The sequence below is a fragment of the Megascapheus bottae genome, chromosome 8 (assembly GCF_031878675.1).
Source record: "Megascapheus bottae isolate mThoBot1 chromosome 8, mThoBot2.hap1, whole genome shotgun sequence".
Taxonomy (NCBI): Eukaryota; Metazoa; Chordata; class Mammalia; order Rodentia; family Geomyidae; genus Megascapheus; species Megascapheus bottae.
The window spans coordinates 1,379,911-1,402,728 of record NC_143516.1 but is presented as its reverse complement, the minus strand read 5'-3'; the positions used below and the strand labels follow the sequence as shown (position 1 = coordinate 1,402,728).

Genomic DNA, 22,818 nt, shown 5'->3' with positions numbered 1-22,818 from the left:
CCCCCTCGCCTGCCACGCCGTCAGCCCCCCACCTCGCCACGCCCCCTCTCCTACCACGCCCGTCAGCCCCCACCTCACCACGCCCCCTCGCCTGCCACGCCCTGTCAGCCGCCCCCTCGCCTGCCACGCCCCTGTCAGCCCCCACCTCACCACGCCCCCTCGCCTGCCACGCCCTGTCAGCCCCCACCTCGCCACGCCCCCTCGTCGCCACGGCCCTATCAGCACCAGCTGCTCGCCACGCCCTTCACCTGCCACGCTCCGCCACGGCCCACCTGTCGCCCCTGGGAACAGAGATGAGGCCTGGAGACGGTGGTGCTGCGGTCTGGGGTTTCTGGGAGCAGCGGGCCAGGCAGCTGCAGCGTCAAGTGCAGGTAGGTATGAGAAGAGCCTGGGGCTGGGGCCTCCTTTCCCACAGGCCTCGGGAGACAGGAGAGCGTCTGCGTGGGTCTGGGGCTACACTGGACTGAGCAGATCTTGGCTTCCAGACCCCCAGGTGTAGTTGGCCTGTCTCTTCTCCACTTCCTTCCCCCAGGCTCCCTCCATTCCCCCCTCCAGAGCCACCTCATCTACCTCCTAGTGTCTGAGTGCTGGGGACACAGTGCTTCACTGACAGGGTCCCAAGAGCCAGCAGTCCACATGTGTCCACGTGACATTGTGTGTATCCAAAAGCTGTAAGATGAGCTACAGAGCGGTCAGCAGCAGAAAGGCACTGGCCCTGGAGGCCAGGGGCTTCAGAGGCCGTGTTGAGGAAGAGTCCTTGTGGCATACAGGAAGCCATGCAGATGTCCACACAGTGGACACATCACGATTTATGGCCACTTCCAAGGCTTACATTAAGATCTTCAACCCATTGGGAATTTACTTTGGTCCCTAGGGAGACATAAGGGTCCCGTTTCAGTCTTCAGTAGATAAGTCATCTCCCAACATCATTGCTTGACAAGGATCTTCTCTAGAATGGTTAAGTTTATGGTGTCTGTCAAAAAGCAAACACAAAACCCAGATCGGTGTAGCTGCATGAGCTTATCTCTAGATCTCGCATTGTATTCCATTGATCAACATGACTGCTCGTGTGCTGGAAGCTGGGGACTTGCTCCTGGAGAGAGCTTCAAAAATCCAAGACCAGATGCGCCCGTCTAAAACGATGCTGGAGAGAATAGAACCTGGAAGCTGCCTGAGCCAGGCCCTTGTGGCAGGTAAAGAGCTCTATAGACCTGCCTCAAGCAAAAGATGAAAGCCACAGCACACAAACATTCAAGCCACCAACTTGTCCTTAGAGTAGTTTTCAAATGAAGAAGCAACTACTGAAGAGAAAGCACAAAAGGTAGCTAACACGTCCTGAACAGAGCACTGCTGGAGGTATCAATAAGGACTGCAGATTCAACTACAGAGCCACAGTACCACACATGGTGTGAAGCTACTAGCTCCTGCCCCACCACTCTGGAAGCTGGATCCTGATTGCAGTTAGAGACCAGTCCAGCCAAAGAAAGTATATGAGACATTTTCTAAAATAACCAGCAAAAAGCCAGTTGGAGGTGAAGCGCACATGATAGAGCACTAAGCAACTAAACACAAGGCCCTAAATTCAAACATCTGTATAAGCAAAGTGAACAACAACAACAACATGATTCCAGCACACAAACCAGTCATGTTGATCACTGGAATACAATACTAGATCTAGAAATGAGCTCATGCAACTACACCTATCTGGTTTTTGTTTTTGACCCCAAAACAGCATAAACTTAAACATTCTAGGATCTCTTCAACCAATGATGTTGAGAAACAACATCTACATGTAGAAGACTGAAATAGGATCCTTACATCTCACCAGGGATCAAAGTAAATTCCAAGTGGATCAAAGCTCTTAATGTGAGACTTGGAAAAGCTGAAACTACTGTAAGAAGAAAACACAGGGAAAGCCTCGAGGATTCCACAGATAATGCTTTTCTGAACACCACCTGCTCAGAAAATGAGGGTAAGAATTGAAAAGTAGAACTGCAACCGTTTAAAAGCCTATGCCCAGCAAGGTAAAAAATTACCAAAAATCAAACCAAGCCTACAAAATGGAAGAAAATCTTTGCCAGTTATTTCATCGAATAAAAGATCTATATGCATGTATGCAAAGAATGAATTTTAAAAAACACCAAAAGAACAAATAGCCCAATTAATAAATGTGCTGGGTAAACAAACTGAAATTTTCAAAAGTACAATGGCTTATACACAAAGGACATGCAAGTCAACACTGATATTCCCCCTACCCCGGCCCACCAGTCAGAATTACATCATGGAAAGAACACACACACACACACACACACACACACACACACACACACACACACACGTGAGGGATTGGGAGGACTCTAAGTGGTAACTGCAGGCAGGAGTGTGAAGTATTGCAACCATGGTGGAAAGAAATGTGAACATTCCTTTAGAAAAAGCTTGATGTGAAAACGGCCATATGACCCTCTGTCCGGCTTGGAGGAATGCAAATCAACATATGCTCAGAATATCTGTGCAGAGCAGCACTGAGCACCACGGGCCTGGTACATTATCAACCTAGGGACCCTTTCAACTGATAAATGGACCACAGAACAAGGTATATGCACGCGGCCATGAAGAGTGCAGTGCCGTCATTTACGGAAAACTGGGTGGAGCTAGAGGTCATGGTCAATGGAACAAGCCAGAAGGTGAAAGTCAAATACTGCATGTTGTCTCTCATATGTAAAATGAAGTCCTTGAGAATGAATGATGGGGATACAAGCCAGGTTCTGTTGAGGGGTGGAAGGATGAAAGGGGGGGGTGGGCATGGTCATTGTGTTTCTACGCATGCGAGGAAATGGGATCACAGAGCATGTTCCAAGAAAGGGCTGAGGGAGCAACATGGCAGGCAACCCTGAACAAGATACGTGGTGTGTGCCCTCGGGACCCCCTTCCTGCACCTTTCTGCCTGTAAGGTTATTGGGGTTCCACTGCTGTCCCCTAAATAAGTTGTCAAGCCAGGCTCATGACAGAAGCAGCAAGTGAAGAAAAGGCCAGAGGCAGCCACCCTGCAGAAGCTGGCCCTGCCCGGGCAGCCGGGAGGAAGAAGGAGACAGCCCAGGCTGTTCTGGAGGCGGGCAGGCCCGAGGCTGCCCTGCAGCATGCGGGGTGCCGGGGCTCAGGGCTTGAGCAGCAGGAACCTGCCTGGACTGGGCTCTGTCAGCTTGGCCCCAAGTCCCTCGCCGGGGCTCTCCACTCGTCCCCTGCACAGGCTGGCATCTGTGCCCACACAGCCACTGAGGGCAGCGCCTGCCTGGCCTCAGCGTTGACACCTGTGGACACCGCACGCCTGGCGTGTGAATGTCTACTGCGCCACTCCACACAGAAACCCTGTCTTCATCTAGGAAACTCTTTCTCCCCAGTAGCATTGCTTTTCTGGAAGGTTCCTCTGGCTGCTGCTTCAACAACCCCCAGCCAGCCTCTGAGCACCTTTGCCACCACGGAGTTCAAGCCCTGGGGCCGCATTTCTCCCTGCTGGCTCCACCTGCAGGGCCGGGCAGCAGGAGCCCTGGCGTGGAGCCCTGGCGCCCCTGCTCTTGCGGAGGCAGTTCTGTCCCCCGACGCCGCTGCTCACCCTCAAACCATCGCTCTGTTGCTCATTTCCCTTTTTGGATTCTTGGCGTAGGTCAAAGAAGAAAGAATAATTGAACTGGAAACCGAAAATGCCGTTCTTCACCTGAAGCTGGCGGAGGTAACACGTCAAGTGTCTCGTGACGCGGCCGAGTCGGGTGCCGTATGCGGACGTGGCGGGTGGCGGCGGGGCGTCTGAGGCGGAGGCAGCGTGGGGCTGGCCCACGGGGCTCAGCCTGTCTGGCCTCTTGTGGCAGAAGGGCAGGGAGCCCAAAGCCCATGCCATTGTCATGAGGCACAGGTCCACTCACGAGGTGGATCCCAAGACTTTGCCCTCAGTGGATGTCACATCCCTACCTACACTTGGGGTCCTTCACACCCCTAGACCTGGGGCCAAACTCCTGTTCCACAAGTAGGGACAACCACTCACCCCTGCAAGGTAAATGGAGGCCATAACAGGCAGAGGAGCATTGTCCGCACGGCTCGGGCAGCTGTGGGGGACAAACCTTCAGTCCCTCTCCAGCTGGACGAGAGAGCACAAGCAGTTCTCTTAAACTGGACACAAGAGGTCTGCAGGGCTCAAGTCTGGCCACCAGTGAGGCCGTCGTCGTCGTTGTCGTCGTCGTCTGTCTGTCTGGAGTAGGCTCTGCCATCCTGGCAGAGATGGCTTGGTCCTGTCGCCTCCATGGTGACTGCAGTGACCACAGAGAATGGCTGAGAGCCAGACCTGCACGCAACAGAGGCATGCTATGTTTTTCTCTTGCAAAAGTGCTTTTTAAACTCTGCACCCAAAGTGCACCCCAAGGTCATTGGAAAACAAAGCCGGTTATTGCCTGGGCCTCTTTCTGCCTCACTAAGCACTTGCCAGCCTCCCCATGCGCTGAGGAGAGTGCGACCGTGGAAATTCTCGGGACATGCTTTGTGTCGTCTTTCCTGGCCTCATCCGCAGGGCCTGTTCCTCGTGGACAGGTGGAGCACTGGTCACGTGCCCCCCCCCCGGCCCAGGACAAGCTGTCTACTGCCCACTCCTGTCCCTCACCCTTCCAGCAGCACGCAGTCCAGTGTGACTGTCCACTGAGGGCTTCCTGCACACAATTCAGACCGAACCTGAGCAGGTCGTCTGTCCATGCTCTCCCCTGGGCACTGCTGGCCGGGATCTGCCACTCAAGCCCTCAGCCGAGGACCGCCCAGGCCTCTGCCTCTCCTGTCCCATTGTTCAGTGCCTTTGGGGACTCACCCCCCCTCCACATCCCCTCCCTTCCCCCTGGCCAGGGCCTGAGCTCCACACAGGAACCATCCCAGCCATTGCTCCCCAAAGCCATCTGTGCAGTCAGGGTTTTGCAACTTGAAATCATGCATTATTGTTTTCTACACAGCAGTACCAAGAAAGGGCCAGGAGGGGCAGCCACCAGGAAGCTGAGCTCCCCAAACGCCGGCTGGCACTCACCCGGCTGAGCCACCTGACACAGGTAGGAAGCACCTGGCCCAGCTGGAATCCTCACCTCGGCTCCAAGTCCAGTGCTGCTGCATTTACTGCTTATGTCCTGTCCCTCGAACAGCCTTCTTCCTGCAGGGACGAGAGGCTCACAGAGGGCCCAGCGCAGCTCTGTAAAGGTGTAACATCACAACTAGGGTGGACCCCTGTGGGGTCTGCTGCTAACACTTCCTGGGAGGAAGTCTCAGGCGCCTCACACCTGTGACCTTCACCACCCAGACGCCTCACACCTGTGACCCTCACCACACAGGCGTGGGGAGAGGTCGGGAGGCTCTGAGGTTCCCAGGGCAAGCCAGGCAGAAGCGTCTGCAAGACTCCTTCTCCAGTTATTCAGCCCAAAGAAACGCCACAAGTGAAGCTGGGTGATGGGGCTCACGCCTGTCATCCTAGCTACTCAGGTGGCTGAGATCCGAGGATCACAGTTCAAAGCCAGCCTGGGCACTAAAGACCCTGAGACCCTTATTTCCAATCACTAGTAAACAGGAAGTGGGGCTGTGGCTTAGGGGTAAGGCGATAGCCCTGAGCTGAGGAGCTCGGGGACAGCGCTCAGGGCGGGAGTTTAAGACCCACAACAAAAAACGAAAGAAAGAAGGAAAGAAAGAAAGAAAGAAAGAAAGAAAGAAAGAAAGAAAGAAAGAAAGAAAGAAAGAAAGAAAGAAAGAAAGAAAGAAAGAAAGAAAGAAAGAAAGAGAAAGAAATACTGCATGTGTTGTAGAACCTCAACCCAGCAACCAAGTAGAGAGTGTAAGGCCCTGAGTTCAATTCCCAGGACTGTCAGAAAGGACGGAGAATGGAGGTAAAGGAGAGAGAGAGGAGGTAGAGAAAGGAAGGAGAGAAAAGAGGGAGAAGGGGAGGGTGAGAGAGAACTTCTGACTCACACACTGAGAATCTTGAGCAAAACTGGGAGCTACAGGGGCAGGGAGTGTGGCCTAGTGGTTAAAGTGCCTGCCTCGCACGCACGGAGGCCCGGGTTCGGTTCCTCGGTACCACATACACAGAAAAAAGCCGGAAGTGGTGCTGAGGCTCAGGTGGTAGAGCTCTAGCCTTGAGAAAGTCCAAGGACAGTGCTCAGGCCCTGAGCTCAAGCCTAGGACTGGCAGAAAAAAAAAAAAAAAAGGGAGCTACAACCACACCGGACCACGAGACAAGTGGGACAGTTGTGTGTTAGTAGCTTCACTTTCTAAGCCAAAGTTGTTCTTGTTTTATTATTAAATGGTAGAAAACGAGTTTACCTATCTCAAATGAAGTGACACCATGTGCAGCCCCTTTTGAACTCGGTGGTTTCTAGAAAGAACGACTCTGAAATTGCTCTTCCCTTTGGTCTGCTTGGCAGGTCCCCAGGCCAAGTCTGTGGGATATTTTTATGCCTTTGATTACGAACATTGTTTTACCTTTGTTGTAAACAACGTGACCATTGTAAAAATAAGGAAGATTAAAATCAGCACTTCACTCCAAACACCATCTGCAAACAGAATTAGTCTGCTTCTTTGTTCCTCAGATTGAGAGACTTTAAACTATTTTTTGTCCATTTATAGTAGATGTATGCAGAACTCATTTCCAGCTCTGCCACTGGAGTAAAATAAGCCCTTCTTTTAAGACGTTGTATAACTTACCCATATTCTATATAACAAACACTTCACTTTGTGTTTGATATGTGATTAAAATCATTCCCAAACGGGAAGAATGTTTCCTTCACAGAAAAAAAAATATTTAAACAAGTTTTACTTAAACAACTTTTTACAGAAAAATATTTTTAAAGTTGCTTAAACAACTTTTATAGAAAATGTAAATAAACAACATCTATCTAAGCTTAGCTTAAATGTTACAAGGTGCGTGTGCTCACATGGACTGTCCCTGGGGTGCCCGGGAGGTGAACTCTGTGCACGGAACGGCAGCTGCATTGTTCCAGAGTTCCTTAAAAACCTATTTGCTGTGCCTCACACTGGCACGAACTCAGAATAATGATGTCCAGAGGCTGATCTTTAGAGCCAGCAGAGCTGTGCGCCCGTCTGGTGTCGGACACACAGCCTCAGGAGCAGGGCCCACCCAGGCTGGAGGAAGTTGCTAAGTATCCTGAGGCTGTAGAACACAGCACGTCCAGAGCTGTGCGCACACCCGCCCAGAGCTATGGAGTCAGGATGTCAGGAAAATCTTTCTCACATAGGTTTAGTTCATAAGAGGTGACGCACGACTGCTGACTTTACAGGCCCCGTGGGATGATGGGATAGGTATCCTCTGGTCATTGGCAGTGACAGGCCCTGTTGCACTTACTGCAAAAGTTCTCCTTTCACAGAACCTTAAACAAGACGTGCAGGTGTGCCGTGCTTCCGCCCTGGGGCTCCTGGACGACTGTCGGGACCGCTTCCGGGCCGGCTTTTCTGACCTGGCTGCGGCCCTGCAGAGGACACAGGTCAGCAGTGAGGCCCTGCAAGGTGAGGCGCCTCCCTGATGCCGCTGGCCTCGCTTCTTTCTCCCGAGGCCTGGCCAGTGCCTCCTCCCTGGAGGGGTAAATACACTGCTGGTGCTGTGACTCGCTTGGCACAGTCCGGCCCCCCGCCCCCAGCTCATTCCATGGTTTCATCTTTCCTGGCTTACCTAAAGAATATGTTTCCTTGCTTTACAAGAGAAAATCCAAACAAAACCGTATTGGCCTCTGTTAGCCTTACCAGGGACTTCCAGGCGACGTCTCCACACGTGCAGACCCTGTGCCCTAATCAAACCCCTTCCAACCTGTCCTCCTTTTGCAGTTTTTTGTTTTGTTGCTTGTTTGTTTGTTTGTTTGTTTGTTGTTTTCCTGGTACCGTTTCTCAACCTTTCACTGCTTGCTTGCTCAGCTAGCACCTACCATTTGATCTACATCCCAGCCCAGATTTTTGCTGATTATTTTGAAAACAGAGTCCTGAGCTTTCCTGCCCAGACTAGCTTCAGAGCACAGTCTCCCCGGCCAGACGGGCTGCGGTTGAGCGTCGCGGCAGCCGTTCCTCCCGCTTCTTCCAACAGTTTCAGCAGACGTTAGCGTTCTACCCCCTCCATGCATGCGACGTTCTAACTCATGCAGTCCGTCCCTTCACCCTTCCTTTCCCACTGGTCCCTGCGGGGTGGAGTAACCCTCAGCCCCCAGGGTGGAGCTGGACCTGCCAGGTGGCCCTGAGGATCCTGAGCCACAGGCCCCCAACCCAGCCCAGAGAACCACTGTGCCCGGCGGGTACTGCGGCACTAACTCCTGTGGTCCTCAGACCCCTGTGTGTGCAGTCAGTTCAGTCCACTGGACTGTGTGGTCTCGGGTCCACACCATCAGTGTGACCTTGGACACACTGCGCTTGCAGCTTGTCGCCTCAAGGCCACGGGTCTGGAGCAGTCCCTGCAGACGCTCGGCGCTCGCCTCCTCCTTGAGCAGCGGAGAAGGAGGGCCCTGCACAACAGCCTGGTGGTGAGCGCACACACAGCCCGGCCACGCGGGCTCTCCGGCCGGTCAGACAAGGTGCTGGGACAGAGCGAGGGGTGGCACTAAAGCCACGTCTGAGTGAGATTTGACCTAGAGCTCAGGAATGGGAGCCAGCAGGAGGAGGGTGGAGAGGAGCGGTCAGCCGGGACCTCGGCAGGGATGAGTGTCTCCTCCACCTAGAAACCGCTTGACCCTGCGGCTGCTTGGCCAGGGGCAGTCGGTCGAGGAGTGGAGACAGTCCCCGGTGTTGATGGCTCAGGCTTCTGCCTGCCCGGGGACTGGCCAGGCCACGTAGTGAGCAGATCAGCATCTCTGAGACCCACACCCTGGTGGTCTGACGCAGGAAGAGAGGTGGTGGTGAGGAAGGATGGCTCCGGAGGGGGAGTCCGGGCCTGCTCCTGACCGCCTCCCACAGGCGTCCGTGGGGCCTCTGCTGCGTGCGTCCTTCCTGCAGCCTGTCTTCCTGTCGCTTCTCTCTGCCCACGAAGGGGGCCCCGCGCCCAGCGTCTCCCCTCCCCTTCCTCAGTGGTTAGGATTTCCCATCCCGTGTGGCCCACAGCTCAGCTCCAGGCCCCCACACCTGCTCTGAGCTTCATCCGGGTCCTCTGAACCCCACATCCCATCCTGAGTTCCGGAGGCCCAAGCTGACTGACACTGAGCGCTGGTGGGTGCGGTCATGTCTGAGGACAGCCGCGCTCAGCTCGTCTCCTTCTGTGCTGCAGCTCAGTGACACAAGAGGGTGGCGCAGGGCTGACTGTGCAGCAAGCACTTGGTTAAGCACTCTGGTGCATTTTCTAATCTTCTCCATTGCCCTGCTTCTCTGGATCGCTCGAAAGACAAAAGGAGGTATTTAGCACCAAAACACGAACATTCGGTAAAAGTTCTCCATAAACTGAAAGGGGCAGAAGAAACTTTCCTGAGTGGGAAGCAAGTTCCGCGTGTGGAGACTCAACCGTGGAAGATTCTAGAGATGTGATCGTGGAAGAGTGTAAGAGCTGTAGACCGAGCCTGGGCCTTCATCCGGCAGAGCGCCCTGCCCGCCGAGCGCTTACACGTAGCACCAGCAGCGTGCTTGCTGCCCTCCCTTCCCCCTCGCAGCCCAGCGGGCCCTTGAGGGTCCAGCAGTCAGTCCGTGGATGCCGCCTGTCCGGTTTTCCAGATGGTTGAAGGCAGCCGTCCTGGCCTGTGGAGGCCATGGTCCACCTGCCTCCCGCAGGGAGGAGCCGCCCAGCTGCTCAGGGAGTCCATTGGGCAAGGACGTGGCCGTAGCATCCCCTTCCCACCCAGGCCTCTGAGAGAGGGTCTCATGGCATGAACTTCTGAACAAGGCCAGGCCCCAGCTCCGCCGAGCGCGGTGTCCACTGGTGGTCTCTGCAAGAGGCTGGGGGTGGGGAGGAGAGGCCCCGCCACGCCCTGGCCCCACCTGGACTCTCTCCAGACCCCGGGCTTGGAGTGCCAGGATTGTCACAGCCCGAGGTTGTGTGGCTTCAGGAGGACCACACACAGGGGCTCACCACGTGTCCCAGCAGGGGAGCCATGGGCTTTGCTGGCCTGGACACTCGGGGGTGTGGGCACGAACAGCCCTGCCCTCTGACCCCGGGCCCTGGACCGGAAGCCGTCCTGGGCCGTGCTGCCATGTGATACAAGCCGAGGCCTGCCTGGGGTTGACCGCGACAAGCTCTCTCTGGTCCACTTCAGGAGCTGAAGGGAAACATCAGGGTTCACTGCCGGATCCGCCCCTGGCTGCCCTCTGGAAAGGAGGCTGGCAAGGATGCCGCCCACCGGAGGTAGGGCTTGGCTGGCGTCTTGGTGGGCGGGGCTGGTTCAGGGACCGGGTGTGGAATCCCATGAACCCTCCGGCCCCTGTGCCCCCAGAGCCTGACCTGGCACCAGGTCAGCGCTGCCGGAATGTCTGCCTGGCACCACACGTGTCTAGGCACCTGCGGTGGGAGATGCTCTGTCCTGTGCCAGGCAGGACCGCACCCCGGGCCTGTCCTGGGAAAGGGAGCGTCCCCTCACCTTCACAGACCCCTCGTGCAGGGAGGCAGAGGCAGACCAGATTCCACCGGTGCTTCCAGGAGACTGTGGCTGTGGTCACATCGGGTTTCCACTTATCAGTGAAGCCTGCAGGGGTGTTGTCAGTGGTCTGTGGGGTGTGGCTACAAGGCACATCTCCTGGCTTGGTCCTGGGGTCCGCTGGCCGCAGCACCCCTGCTCCGCGCTGACTGGAATGGTGATGTGGAGCTGGGTGTTAGGGACACATGGCGAGGTCTCTTGTCATGTTGCTTACCCCTGCAGCTCCCACCCTGGAGACGCCGCCCGTGCTCTGGGCGACCCTGGAGAAGTGACCCTCGCGCTGGACGATGTGAGTAGCTCCTAACCCACGAGCATCGTCCCCTGCGCTGCCCTGCAGAGCTCAGGGACGCGGACTGCGTGGCTCTGCCAGGCTCTCCCCACTGGCGTTACCTTGCTGACGGGGTCATTCCAGGTGTCTGAAGTCTACTAGTTCTACCGTGGAATGAGCTTCTAAGCAGACATGGGGACCTCTTGGGATCTAGCTTGTTTTGGTGGCTTTTCATGGTTCTTCTATGGTGCTCCTTGGCCTGGGGGTCAGACACTGTAAACTCGGGCACCGTTGCGTGGTTTTCTTTGTGGCAAGGAGTGAGGCAGCCCTGGTGGCCTTGGCCACACTGAGGGAATGCACAGGAGCTGGGGCCCGGGGCGTCTGCTCCTCCACTCCGGCCCCTCATCCAGGAACCCCTGGGCTGGGCCTGCAGTTTGCGGCACTGGAAGGGCTTAGTTGGGGAAGACCAGGGGTGCTCAGCACATTGCCCCACCAACTACTGCGGAGCTGTCAACCTCCAGGCCCGACAGGGCTGCAGCTCTGCTCTGCCTCCTCCGCCTCTGCCTCTGCTCCTTCTCACTGTCCACGTGGCTGTGGACAGACAGGGCTCAGCCTCCCTCCCTCCCTCCCTCCCTCCCTCCCTCCCTCCCTCCCTCCCTGCTCCTCCCCTCCTCCCTCCTTCCCTCTCCCCTCCTTTCTTCCCTCTCCCCTCCTTTCCTCCTCTCCAACCTCTGAATTCCGCTGCACAGTGGCGCTCCTGCTCCTGGTGACCTGTTAGCTGGTAGCCTAGAGCACATCTGGCGCTGGTGTGGAGTCCAGGTGCGGATGGCGGGCGGCAGGGACTGAGTCAGGGTACTTAGCAGGCAGAGCCAAGGCCTTGCCCGGCCCGGCAGGTGGTCCAGCTGGCATTGGTGGTTCATGAGTGGTCACTCCCAAGTTCCCGCCTGGGCTTCCACTCCTAGGACGGTGATGTCAGCTTGGTCCACACAGGACAGCGGGACGCCTCCCGCCCCAGAGCGGCCACACCCCTCTCACCGTGCTCCTGAGTTGTGGTGATTTCACCCGTTGACTTAGAACTGGAACCAGTCTGTGGGGAGACGATACCTCCCTGGTGGAAATGCCCTTAGGATGCCACTGGACAGTCCAGCAGGATAAAAAGTTGGCATGGATCAAAACAGACCATGCGGCTCCAGCAGTTGGTGCAACAGCAGTGTCTCTGGACGGTGACCTGTGGCCTGGCTGGAATCCTGCACCTCCTCCGCAGCCTTCTGGACCCTCAGCATGGACAGCCCCGGCGCTGGCCTTGCTGTGGGCAGTGGCGTGCTGCTCCTCCCCGGGCCCCAGGGTCAGCAGGAGTTCCAGGCCACAGTCTCCGAGGCCGTCCGCGCTCTGTCTCCAGTGCCCCATCTGCCACTGAAGGCTCTTGTGTGCCTGTGCCGCTGCCGAGACCCAGGGCAGCAGCTGTGCTGGCCGGGGCTGCCCCGCTAGCCTTGTCCCGCGGTGAATGAATGAACGTGGCGCAGCGCGCTCTGCTCTGTCCTTTGCATTAGGAGACTGTCCTGGTGAAATGCTGTCGGCCCGGCCACCCTACCCCCGACAGGACATACAGTTTTGACAGGTGAGCCCAGGCTGCGGTCGGCGGCCTCGCTGGTGTTGTGAACACCTGTGCGGTGTAGCCAGCGGCTGCTAATGGCAAGTAAGATAACGTCTCTGCCGATCTCCAGGGTAAACCCACATTTCTGGCAGCATGGAGGCTTGAACGCAAGGCCTCAAGCTTGGCAGCCAGCTACTCTGACCACTGACACACAGCTCCAGCCCTGTTGTTGCTGACAGTTCTTGACATAGGGTCTCATTTCCTGCCCAGAAGCAATTAGCCTGTTTCCATCCTTCTGTGGGAGCGATATCAGTCGCATGGCACTGTGGCCCCCCACGGGTGGGGAAAGGGGTCTCAGTTTTGCTATCTGGACTGGCCTGGAGCCCAAATCCTCCCTGTCCTTTTCTCCCAAGCAGCTAGGATTACAGGTGTGAGAGCCCGGTGCCCGGCCACACCCGCTTTCTCGTAGTCCGTTTGCTGACAGGGGTTTAAGACAGCTATGAAGAGCAGATCTGCCGGGGATGTTCTTGGCACCTGCTTAAGTGGTGTCCAGAGTGGCAGAGTCCCTGGAGGCACAGCGGAGCTGGAAGTAGGGTTACCACTGGCTCAGGAGGACACAGCACTGCCCTGGCCTCTGACTGCGGTGCCCGCTGCCCCTCTGTGCTTCTAGGGCAAAGGTGAAGATGAGCCACGATCTCACACTGGGACCCATGGAGCTCACCCTAGACTAGAGCCCTCAGAGACAAGGGGCTCAGAGCCTCTGTGGGAGAGCATGTGGGGAGCCTGCTCAGCAACGCCATCGTTGCTTTTCTTCTCAGAGTCTATGGCCCAGCAGAGTCTCAGCTGGCTGTGTTTGAAGATGTGCGGCCCCTGCTCACATCCCTCTTAGATGGGTAAGTTCAGGTGTTTCAAGGCTGGTTGCCATGGCCACATGAGCTTGTCACACAGCCTCGGAGCTGCCTCGGTGGCCTTGCTGGGGGCCTTCGGGGAGGGGTCGTTTCCGGGTGAGTGGGCACGCCTGCGCTCACCCTGCACTCTGGTCCTGTCTGCTGGGTGTGGACGTCCACCTGGGTGAGCAGCTGTGCCCCCATCCCTGGGGTGCTTCTGAGAACCTCCGATTCTTCTGCAATCATTCGCATTGGTAAACAATCTGTTGAGAACACTGGCATGGTGCTAGGTGACTTTTCCCTTTGGGAATCAGCTTCTGTCCCTGGAAGCACAGGGGCAGGAGGCATGGCAGGCTCAGCTGAGGGGCAGGCGGCATGGCAGGCTCAGCTGAGGGGCAGGCGGCACGGGGCAGACGCAGCCAAGACTGCCGGGAGGCTCCTCCAGCCGCTGCAGCCGTCACAGCGGTCGCTGTCGTCGCTGTCAGAGGGGCCTGGGTAGGGTCGGTCATGGTGGCGGCTACACCCTGCAGCAAGGTCATGGGGGGATGTCCACGCCCCCTTGCCCATACCCAGGGCATGTGCCCTGCCCTCTCTCAGCTCCTAGGCCTTTCTGCTCCCAGGGTTAGTGTTTGGCTTGGCTGGCTTTTGTGCTCCGCCTTGGCACTGACCCGGAGCTTTGGTGCTCAAGGCTAGTGCTCTACCACTTGAGCCCAGCTCCACTTTACCTTTCTGTAGCTGGAGATGAGAGTCTTAGGGACTTTCCTGCTCAGGCCAGCTTCGAAGCACGGTCCTCAAATCTCAGCCTCCTGAGTGGCCAGGCTTACAGGAAGGAGCCCACTGGGCCTGGTATCAGCTTTGTTTGTGCCCCATCCTAAGCCTTTATAATTCCTCCATGGGAAAGAAGGGAGTCTCAGCTAGTGGGCAGTTGTTTTCTAAGCCACATCTGGAGAGGGACTGGGTATTGTGGTTCGACTGTCTTTGCCAGACTTGCCTTTCTCTCGTGTGCCCACAGCAGACAGTGGTATTTTAAACTCAGAGCATCCTTTCACTCCACATTCCTGTGGAGTCTGCTGAAGCCACCAGCTTCCCACAGAGCGCCAGGGTGGTGGGGTCAGAAGGTTGAGTGGACAAAGCAGGCTTCTGCTCTTGAGCCACTGAAATTCTGGAAGGGAACCCCCAGGCCCCTGCCCGAGGCCTGGCTCCCGGCGTCCCTGGCTCTTTGTCTCGCTCATCTGGTGGCACTTCCCACGTCCAGTCACTTGCTCAAAGTCCCTTTACCTAGACCGTCGCTGCTTTGCCGGGTAAATGGGTAAATTTGGTCAAGGTGATTCCAAACAGAGAACGCAACTTTACATTAAAAAAAAGTCCTTCTGTATCATTATTTCAAACATTCTTCTCGCTGATGTTTTGGATAGAAAAGCCGGGAGCTGGTGGCTCACGCCTGTAACCCTAGCTGAGATCTGAGGATTGTGGTTCAAAGCCAGCCCAGGCATGGAAGTTCATGACACTCTTATCCCCAATCAACCACCGGACGGCTGGAAGTGACGCTGTGGCTCAAGTGGTCGAGCACTAGCCATGAGTGGAGAGCTCAGGAACCGAGCCCAGGCCCAGAGTTCAAGCCCCACAAGGGACAAAAAATGATGGAAAATAAGTAGTCATAATCTCCTTAGCAATAGACTGTTGTCAAAGAATGTCAGAGCGTGTGTGTGAGCAGCAAGCGAGCACAGGCAGACTCCCTGCAGAAACACCTAGGTAACAAGGTCTAAAAACCCGTCTCCATCTGATGTAAGCAGTGCTTAAGCCAGCTATGATAGTTGTGAATCTAATGAAGAAAGCCAGTTTGGGATCTTGAAAAGGCGGGTTTTCCCTTAAAATGTCAGGTAGAGTGAGCTCGGCTTTCTGTTTGGGGTTCTGTGCTTCACTGAAAGTTAATGAGAAGCAGTGAGGTCTTGGGGCTCCCTCTGAGGTGAGAAGCTTGTGTGATCCATGGCAAGCCAGAGCCACTGGTGTGTGGTCCCAGAGAAGGTGCCAGAACACCAAGGAGTCCTGAGGCACGTGGGCGTGTGTGTGTGTGTGTGTGTGTGTGTGTGTGCGCGCGCGCGCGCATACGTGTGTAGTTTAATACAGTATTGCATAGCAAAATGTCCATGAACGAGTGAGCACGTAGACAACTGTGACTAGATGGAAACTTAACTTGCACGGGGGACGCAGGACGAAATGCAGCGAGGGTCGACGTGCAGGTGGACACTGCTCCGCGTGCCTTGCTGCTGCAGTGCGCCTCGCTTTCCAGGTACGACGTGTGCGTGATGGCGTACGGGCAGACGGGGAGCGGGAAGAGCTACACCATGCTGGGGCCCGACTGGCCCGCACAGGCACCCCAAGACCCCGGAGTCGTCCCCAGAGCCGCGGAGGAGCTCTTCAGGTGCCCGCTGGACGGCCTGCGGCGGGGCGGGCGGCAGGATGAGCAGCCCCCGGCCCTGGTGATGACGACAGGGTCTCCACACTTCTGGACAGTCTTGGCACAAGTGCAGTAAATCCCGCTGCCATGCCGGTGGGAGGTCTGCCAGGAACCATTTGGGGGAGATCCTGAGTTAAGCAGCTCCCCAGTGGAGGGGGTGAGGCTTGTGTTCTGCAGAGGCAGGAAATGCCCAATATCTATCTAGCTTGCTTTCTTTCTTTCTTTCTTTCTTTCTTTCTTTCTTTCTTTCTTTCTTTCTTTCTTTTTTCCTTCCTTCCTTCCTTTCTTCCTTCCTTCCTTCCTTCCTTCCTTCCTTCCTTCCTTCCTTCCTTCCTTCCTTCTTTCCTTTCTTTTTTTTGTTTTTTGCCAGTCCTGGGCTTGAACTCTGGGCCTTGGCTGATTTTGAGCTGTGATGCTCGGACCTCAGCCTTCCGAGCCGTTAGGGTTCCAAGCACGAGCCACCCTGTTCGTGGCTCCCCATTCTGGGGAGACATGTCATTTGGCGGGGACAAACATCCTGAGAACCTCAGCAGCATGTGCTTTCCAGAGAAGGGCTGCACCCCGCAGGAGCCTGTGCATCCCCACGTCTGCGGTCCAAGCTGGCCCGGCACTCCTGGAGCAGGCAGGGTGTGGGCAGGACCCCGAAGAGGAGCAGCCACCCAGGCCCAATATGTCTGGACCCTGGGCCAGGGCGGAGCCTGGCGGGTGGCTTGTAGGCCCACCCCGGCAGGGGCAATCCCGAGGCTCATGCCCAGACAGCGGATTCACCGACCACACCAGGGACAGAGCACAGACCACACCAGGGACAGAGCACAGACCACACCAGAACACAGCACAGACCACGCCAGAACACAGCACAGACCACACCAGAACACAGCACAGACCACACCAGGACACAGCACAGACCACACCAGAACACAGCACAGACCACACCAGAACACAGCACAGACCACGCCAGGACACAGCACAGACCACACCAGGACACAGCACAGACCACACCAGAACACAGCACAGACCACACCAGGACACAGCAGAGACCACACCAGGACACAGCACAGACCACGCCAGGACACAGCACAGACCACGCCAGGACACAGCACAGACCACACCAGAACACAGCAGAGACCACGCCAGAACACAGCACAGACCACGCCAGGACACAGCACAGACCACGCCAGGACACAGCAGAGACCACGCCAGGACACAGCACAGACCACACCAGGACACAGCACAGACCACGCCAGGACACAGCACAGACCACGCCAGAACACAGCAGAGACCACGCCAGGACACAGCAGAGACCACACCAGGACACAGCAGAGACCACGCCAGGACACAGCACAGACCACGCCAGGACACAGCACAGACCATGCCAGAACACAGCAGAGACCACGCCAGGACACAGCAGAGACCACACCAGAACACAGCTTCACTCCCAGGGAAGCTGTTGCTTCGTGGCCCTTGATTGGCTGCTCTGAGCTCACAGCTCTTGCCTGGGACAGGAGCTGTGTCAAGGCCTCCGTGAGCCCCGATGGTTGAATTCCCCTGTATTTCCCCAGGCTTATCGCAGAAAATCCATCACAAACCCCGAAGGTGGAAGTATCCGTCGTGGAAATTTATAATAATGACATCCATGATCTTCTGGCCATAGACAGCGATACAGCGGTGACCGGTATCAAGCCAGAGGTGGTGACCACATTGGAGGGACGAACAGAGGTGTCCCCGCTGACCTGGGTGTGAGTCCTCCTGTGGCCCGAGACAGGGCGGGGGTACCCTGCATGCGGTGCACGCCCCTGCACAGGGGCCTGGCCAGGGGCCTCCCGGAGACTCATCTCCAGTTCCCCACCAAAGGCCTGGAAACAGAGCTGTGGCTCAAGTGGTAGAGCGCCAGCCCTGAGTTCAAGCCCCAGTATTGGCACATGTGCAAACAGGAGTGAAGGAAGGAGTGGTGAATACCAAGACAGGCTGGCACTGGGAGGCTGGCATCCCGGCTTTCGCTCCATTAGAGGCACCACGGGGCGCAGTGCTCACAGGAAGTGTTTGCGAGTTCGGTTCGTTGTGCCCCTGCTCCATGCACTCTCCTGAAACCAGGCACTCAGCCCACACAAAGGCACTGCGCATGAGCTGACGTGCGCTGGGTTGTCCTGAGAAGAGTGGCCGCCTGAGGCTCCCGGCCACCCCTCGCAGGCCCAGGCCGGGCTGCGGGCTTCCCATCATCATGTGTCCTCTCACGTAGCCCACCCTCTGCCAGGGCCGCCGCCAGTGCCGTGGAGTTTGTGGGTCTCGTCCACAGAGGTCTGCAGCAGAGGGTGACCGAGCCCACGCTGGTGCACGCAGACTCCTCCAGATCTCACCTGGTGGTCACAGCCACGCTGACCGCTGCTGCTCCACTCTGCAGCACTGGTGAGTCGCCATTTGGGCCAGGCCCATCCATGGTGTAGAAAGCCACTCAGGAGAGAGACCAAAACGTCGCCAGGATGTGGGGTTAGCCACATCTGAGCCCACAGCCCAGAGGGCTCCTAGGCTGGGGCGGGGGGAGGAGGGAGGGAGGGAGGGAGGACGAGGGATCTTTCACCAATGTCAGTGCCCGTGGGAGTTCATTGTAATTGAAGGCACAAACTACAGATACAGTGCTCCTGGAGCCTGGAAGTCCTGCACGGGCAGAGGCCAAGTCCAGGCCGAGGCACCAGAGGGCAGATGTGCGAGGTGAGGAGGAATGAGCTCGCTGCTTCTGCAGGCTCATGGCTCTGCATGCAGCCCCCGAAAGCCAGTGCTCGGCCTCCGTGTCTCACTGCCAAGAGACTCTGGGGGTCTAGGGCAACGCCTCATGAGCCGCCACTCACACCAGGGGCCACTGGGGACATCTCTGAGGCCACACTTCACATCTGTGGCTCCTCGGTGGCCAGGACAGTGGTGGAACCGCCGTGATGGGGCCGTGTGGCTGACCCGGGACTCAGTCCTCCTGAGGGTCTTGGCCAGTGCATGGCCCGGAGCTGCAGACACCACACGAGAAGTGCCACAGCTGCCTCTGGGCAGTGGAAACAAGAGCAGGTCTTATGTTGGTTTAAAAAAAACAAAACCTGGGCCGGGAGTTTGGCCTAGTGGTTAAAGTGCTTGCCTAGCATGCATGAAGACCCGGGTTCGATTCCTCGGTACCACATACATAGAAAAAAGCCAGAAGTGGTGCTGAGGCTCAAGTGGTAGAGCTCTAGCCTTGAGAAAGTCCAAGGACAGTGCTCAGGCCCTGGAGCTCAAGTCCAGGACTGGAAAAAACAAAACCAAACCCTAAGTGTATTTTCTGGTTTTCACAGTGAGAATCTGTGAAACAATGATGAAGTTTGCTCAGAAACTGGGCAGGGAAGGAAGGTTCAGGGAAAGGAAATGCTGTGCCACGGGGCTGCCCAGGCTGTTCTGGAGGCCGATGGGGCTTCCGCTCACAGGGAACTCAGGTTTTCAACGTTGCCAGGACAGGAGAGGCATTCGCCGGCCTTCTCTTCACTCCCCTTCTCCTCGGCCACTCCGGCTCGGCAGCCGTGGAGGCCATGCTCTCTCCTCGCTCTGCCTGGTCTTTCCTCTCTGGAGGGTGGGTTTCAGCTCCCATGCACTGCACTGACTTTGTGACCTTTTCTCTGTCTGTCATTCCCTCTCTGCAGACCCCCAGCCCAGCCCAGCCCCCCGTCAGGAGCCAGCCAGGGCGGGGAGGAGGCGGGGCGCCTCTCCTGGGGCCACCCACCCGTGGCGTGATCCAGCCCGGGAGCCAGGCCGTGGGGGCCGGGTGCAGACCAAGCTGCAGCTGGTGGACTTGGCGGGGAGCGAGTGTGTGGGTGAGCAGGGGCGTGGGCCTGGCCTGGGCCGGGCGGGAACCCTCAGCAGAGGAGCCCGGGGGGGGGGGTGTTGGCGGTGGCTCTCGGGCTGTGGAGCCTTGCAGGCCTGCCCAGCACGCCCAGGGCCCCCCCTATGTGTCCTGGCTCCCAGGTGGCACATGGCCGCTGGTGGCTGACCTCTGCCCTCTCCAGGTGCGTCTGGGGTGACGGGCTTGGCACTGAGGGAGACCTCGTTCATCAACCGGAGCCTCGCAGCCCTGGCGGATGTCCTGGGGGCCTTGTCAGAGGGCCGCAGCCACGTCCCCTATCGCAACAGCAAGCTCACGCACCTGCTCCAAGATTGCCTGGGTGAGTTCTTCCCTGGAGACCCCAGCACGGGGGGGGGGGGCGGGGGGCGCTGGGCCCTACAGTCCACGGGTGCTCACACCGCCCTGCCTCCCGCAGAGTCCTCTAGTGTCCCATCTCCCGTCGTGGCAGTGTGGTCACCACCCCCTCCCTGTCCCGTGTTTGTGGCGCCTGCTCCCTGGGCCCTCCGTGGCTGGCGGCTGTGCTTCCAGGTCCATCTCCACTGCTCCAGCAGGCCTGGGAAAAGGACGGCTTCGAGCCGTGGTGGGTGCAGGGAAGACCTGGGGTCCACGTCCCGGTCTCCAGGCTGAGAGCTCAGACCAACGGAGGGAGCCGGCCACGGCCCGCCTGCAGCCCTGGGCACCCTGTTGGCTGGTGGTGCCATGTGCTGGCCCTGCTGATAAGGGAGTGGCCTCTGCAGGGCCTCCTCCCACTCTCCTCCCTCCATGGTCCTCCCCGGGGCCTCCTCTCCACTCTCCTCTCTCCATGGTCCTCCCCGGGGCCTCCTCTCCACTCTCCTCTCTCCATGGTCCTCCCCGGGGCCTCCTCTCCACTCCCCTCCCTCCATGGTCCTCCCCGGGGCCTCCTCTCCACTCCCCTCCCTCCATGGTCCTCCCCGGGGCCTCCTCTCCACTCTCCTCTCTCCATGGTCCTCCCCGGGGCCTCCTCTCCACTCTCCTCTCTCCATGGTCCTCCCCGGGGCCTCCTCTCCACTCCCCTCTCTCCATGGTCCTCCCCGGGGCCTCCTCTCCACTCCCCTCTCTCCATGGTCCTCCCCGGGGCCTCCTCTCCACTCTCCTCTCTCTCATAGTCCCACACGTTGCTCTCCCGGTGCTCTTTCCAGCGTGGGTATCTTTTGTGTCTTGTATCTTTTTAAGGAGGCGATGCAAAGTTGCTGGTGGTTCTGTGCGTGTCCCCAGGGCAGAAGCATGTGGCTGAGACGCTGCAGAGCCTGGGGTTTGGGGCCAGAGCGCGGCAGGCCAGGCGAGGACAGGCCGGGAAGAGGCCTTCCTGCTCCCAAAGAAGGAAGTGGCGGCTGGGCCCCTCCTGGGAATGAGCCCCTCTCCGGGATGGCTTCTCAGCCTGTTCCACAGCGCTGTGCCTGCCGAGAAATAAACACAGACATGCCATCCCATGGGATGCGCCCAGCTGGTCCCCCGGCCTGTGGTGACTTGACAGAGATCCAGGGAGCACAGGAGGCTGGGAGAGGAAGTAGGGGTCAGAGATTTTCTCGTGGGCCAGGGGGGCTGGCAGCCCCAGGCCTGCGGGGAGGAACCCGGCTGGGGTCCCCCAGGGGCTCTGAGGCCTGAGAGCTCCCTGCCTCAGTAGACTCAGCCAGGCCGAGGCCCCAGGACCTGTCTCTCAGGCTCAAGATCACAGACAGGGCTCTGCCTTCTCCTGGCTCTGCACTGCGTTTAAAGCTGGCTGCTTTGCTTTGGGGTAGGGATGAAAGCTTGAGAGTGGACCCCACCGGCGGGCGTGAGCAGCAGAGACAGTGCAGGAGGACCTGGGCACACTGTGGGCGTCCTTTGAACAACAAGGAGGTGCCAAGTGGAGTGCAGTGGGGACATGCTGACCATCGGGGCGGGGCATGTTGACCAGGGGGACATTCAGACCAGTGAGGACATGCAGACCAGTGAGGGGGACATGCAGACCAGTGAGGGGGACATGCAGACCAGTGGGGGACATGCTGACCAATGGGGGACATGCAGACCACTGAGGGGGACATGCAGACCAGTGGGGGACATGTAGACCAGTGGGGGACATGCAGACCAGTGAGAGGGACATGCAGACCAGTGGGGACATGTAGACTAGTGAGGGGGGACATGCAGACCAGTGAGGGGGACATGCAGACCAGTGGGGACATGAAGACCAGTGGGGACATGCAGACCAGTGAGGGGGACATGCAGACCAGTGAGGGGGACATGTAGACCAGCGGGGACATGCTGACCAGTGAGGGGAACATGCAGACCAGTGAGGGGGACATGCAGACCAGTGGGGACATGCAGACCAGTGAGGGGAACATGCAGACCAGTGGGGACATGCTGACCAGTGAGGGGAACATGCAGACCAGTGAGGGGGACATGCAGACCAGTGAGGGGGACATGTAGACCAGTGAGGGGGTCATGTAGACCAGCGGGGGACATGCAGACCAGTGAGGGGGACATGCAGACCAGCGGGGACATGCAGACCAGTGAGGGGGACATGCAGACCAGCGGGGACATGCTGAGCGAGGGAAGGCCTGCAGTTGGGGAAGGCACAGTGCTGGAGGCGCTGGCAGAACTGTGTCAGCATGTGGGAGGGGCAGGGGAGTGAGGCACGGAGCCAGCAACCCTCGCAGTGGCCCTGGCCCCGACTCCCGACTGTGTGCTCTGGGCCAAGGGGGACAAGACAGGACCCCCAGGCTGCGGTCAGTGGGAACAGAAGCACCTCATTGAGGGGAACGGAAGGGGAGTCCAGGCCTTCCAGGGTGGCCTTGGAGACGCCCGCCAGCTGTCGGCGCAGGCTGTGCTCTGCCGACCTCCCTGCTCAGGGCCTCTGGCTGACCCGTGTCCATCACAACCCAGGACACAGAGCAGCTGGCTGCCCGTGCAGGCCAGCCAGGGTCAGGGCCCGGTGGCCAGCGGCCGTCGAGGCTGCAGCTGGGGCTTCAGGCTCACTGCCATCTGGGTGTGACTCCCAGCTCTGATGGCCAAGAACCCAGATGGCCAGCAACTCAGGGAGAGCCAGCGTTGCCACCCGGGAAAAGCCTCTCAAGTGAGTCATCCACCCATGTCCACCCACGTCCACCCACGTCCATTCACCTCCATCCACATTCAT

At 58.0% G+C, this 22,818-nt stretch overlaps 1 protein-coding gene across 1 annotated transcript; it reads left to right on the top strand.

Moving 5' to 3' along the window:
* The first annotated feature begins 258 nt into the window (after positions 1 to 258).
* Kif25 (kinesin family member 25) lies at positions 259 to 21,055 on the top strand. The gene is made up of 16 exons (XM_090338610.1): positions 259 to 371; positions 3,662 to 3,727; positions 4,986 to 5,075; positions 7,395 to 7,533; positions 8,428 to 8,531; positions 10,245 to 10,333; positions 10,845 to 10,911; positions 12,441 to 12,508; positions 13,303 to 13,377; positions 15,662 to 15,793; positions 17,389 to 17,565; positions 18,081 to 18,232; positions 19,483 to 19,653; positions 19,846 to 20,001; positions 20,098 to 20,262; positions 20,877 to 21,055. The coding sequence occupies exons 1-16, from the start codon at positions 294 to 296 to the stop codon at positions 21,053 to 21,055; spliced, it is 1,908 nt and encodes a 635-aa protein (XP_090194736.1). The 5' UTR covers positions 259 to 293.
* The last annotated feature ends 1,763 nt before the right edge of the window (positions 21,056 to 22,818 follow it).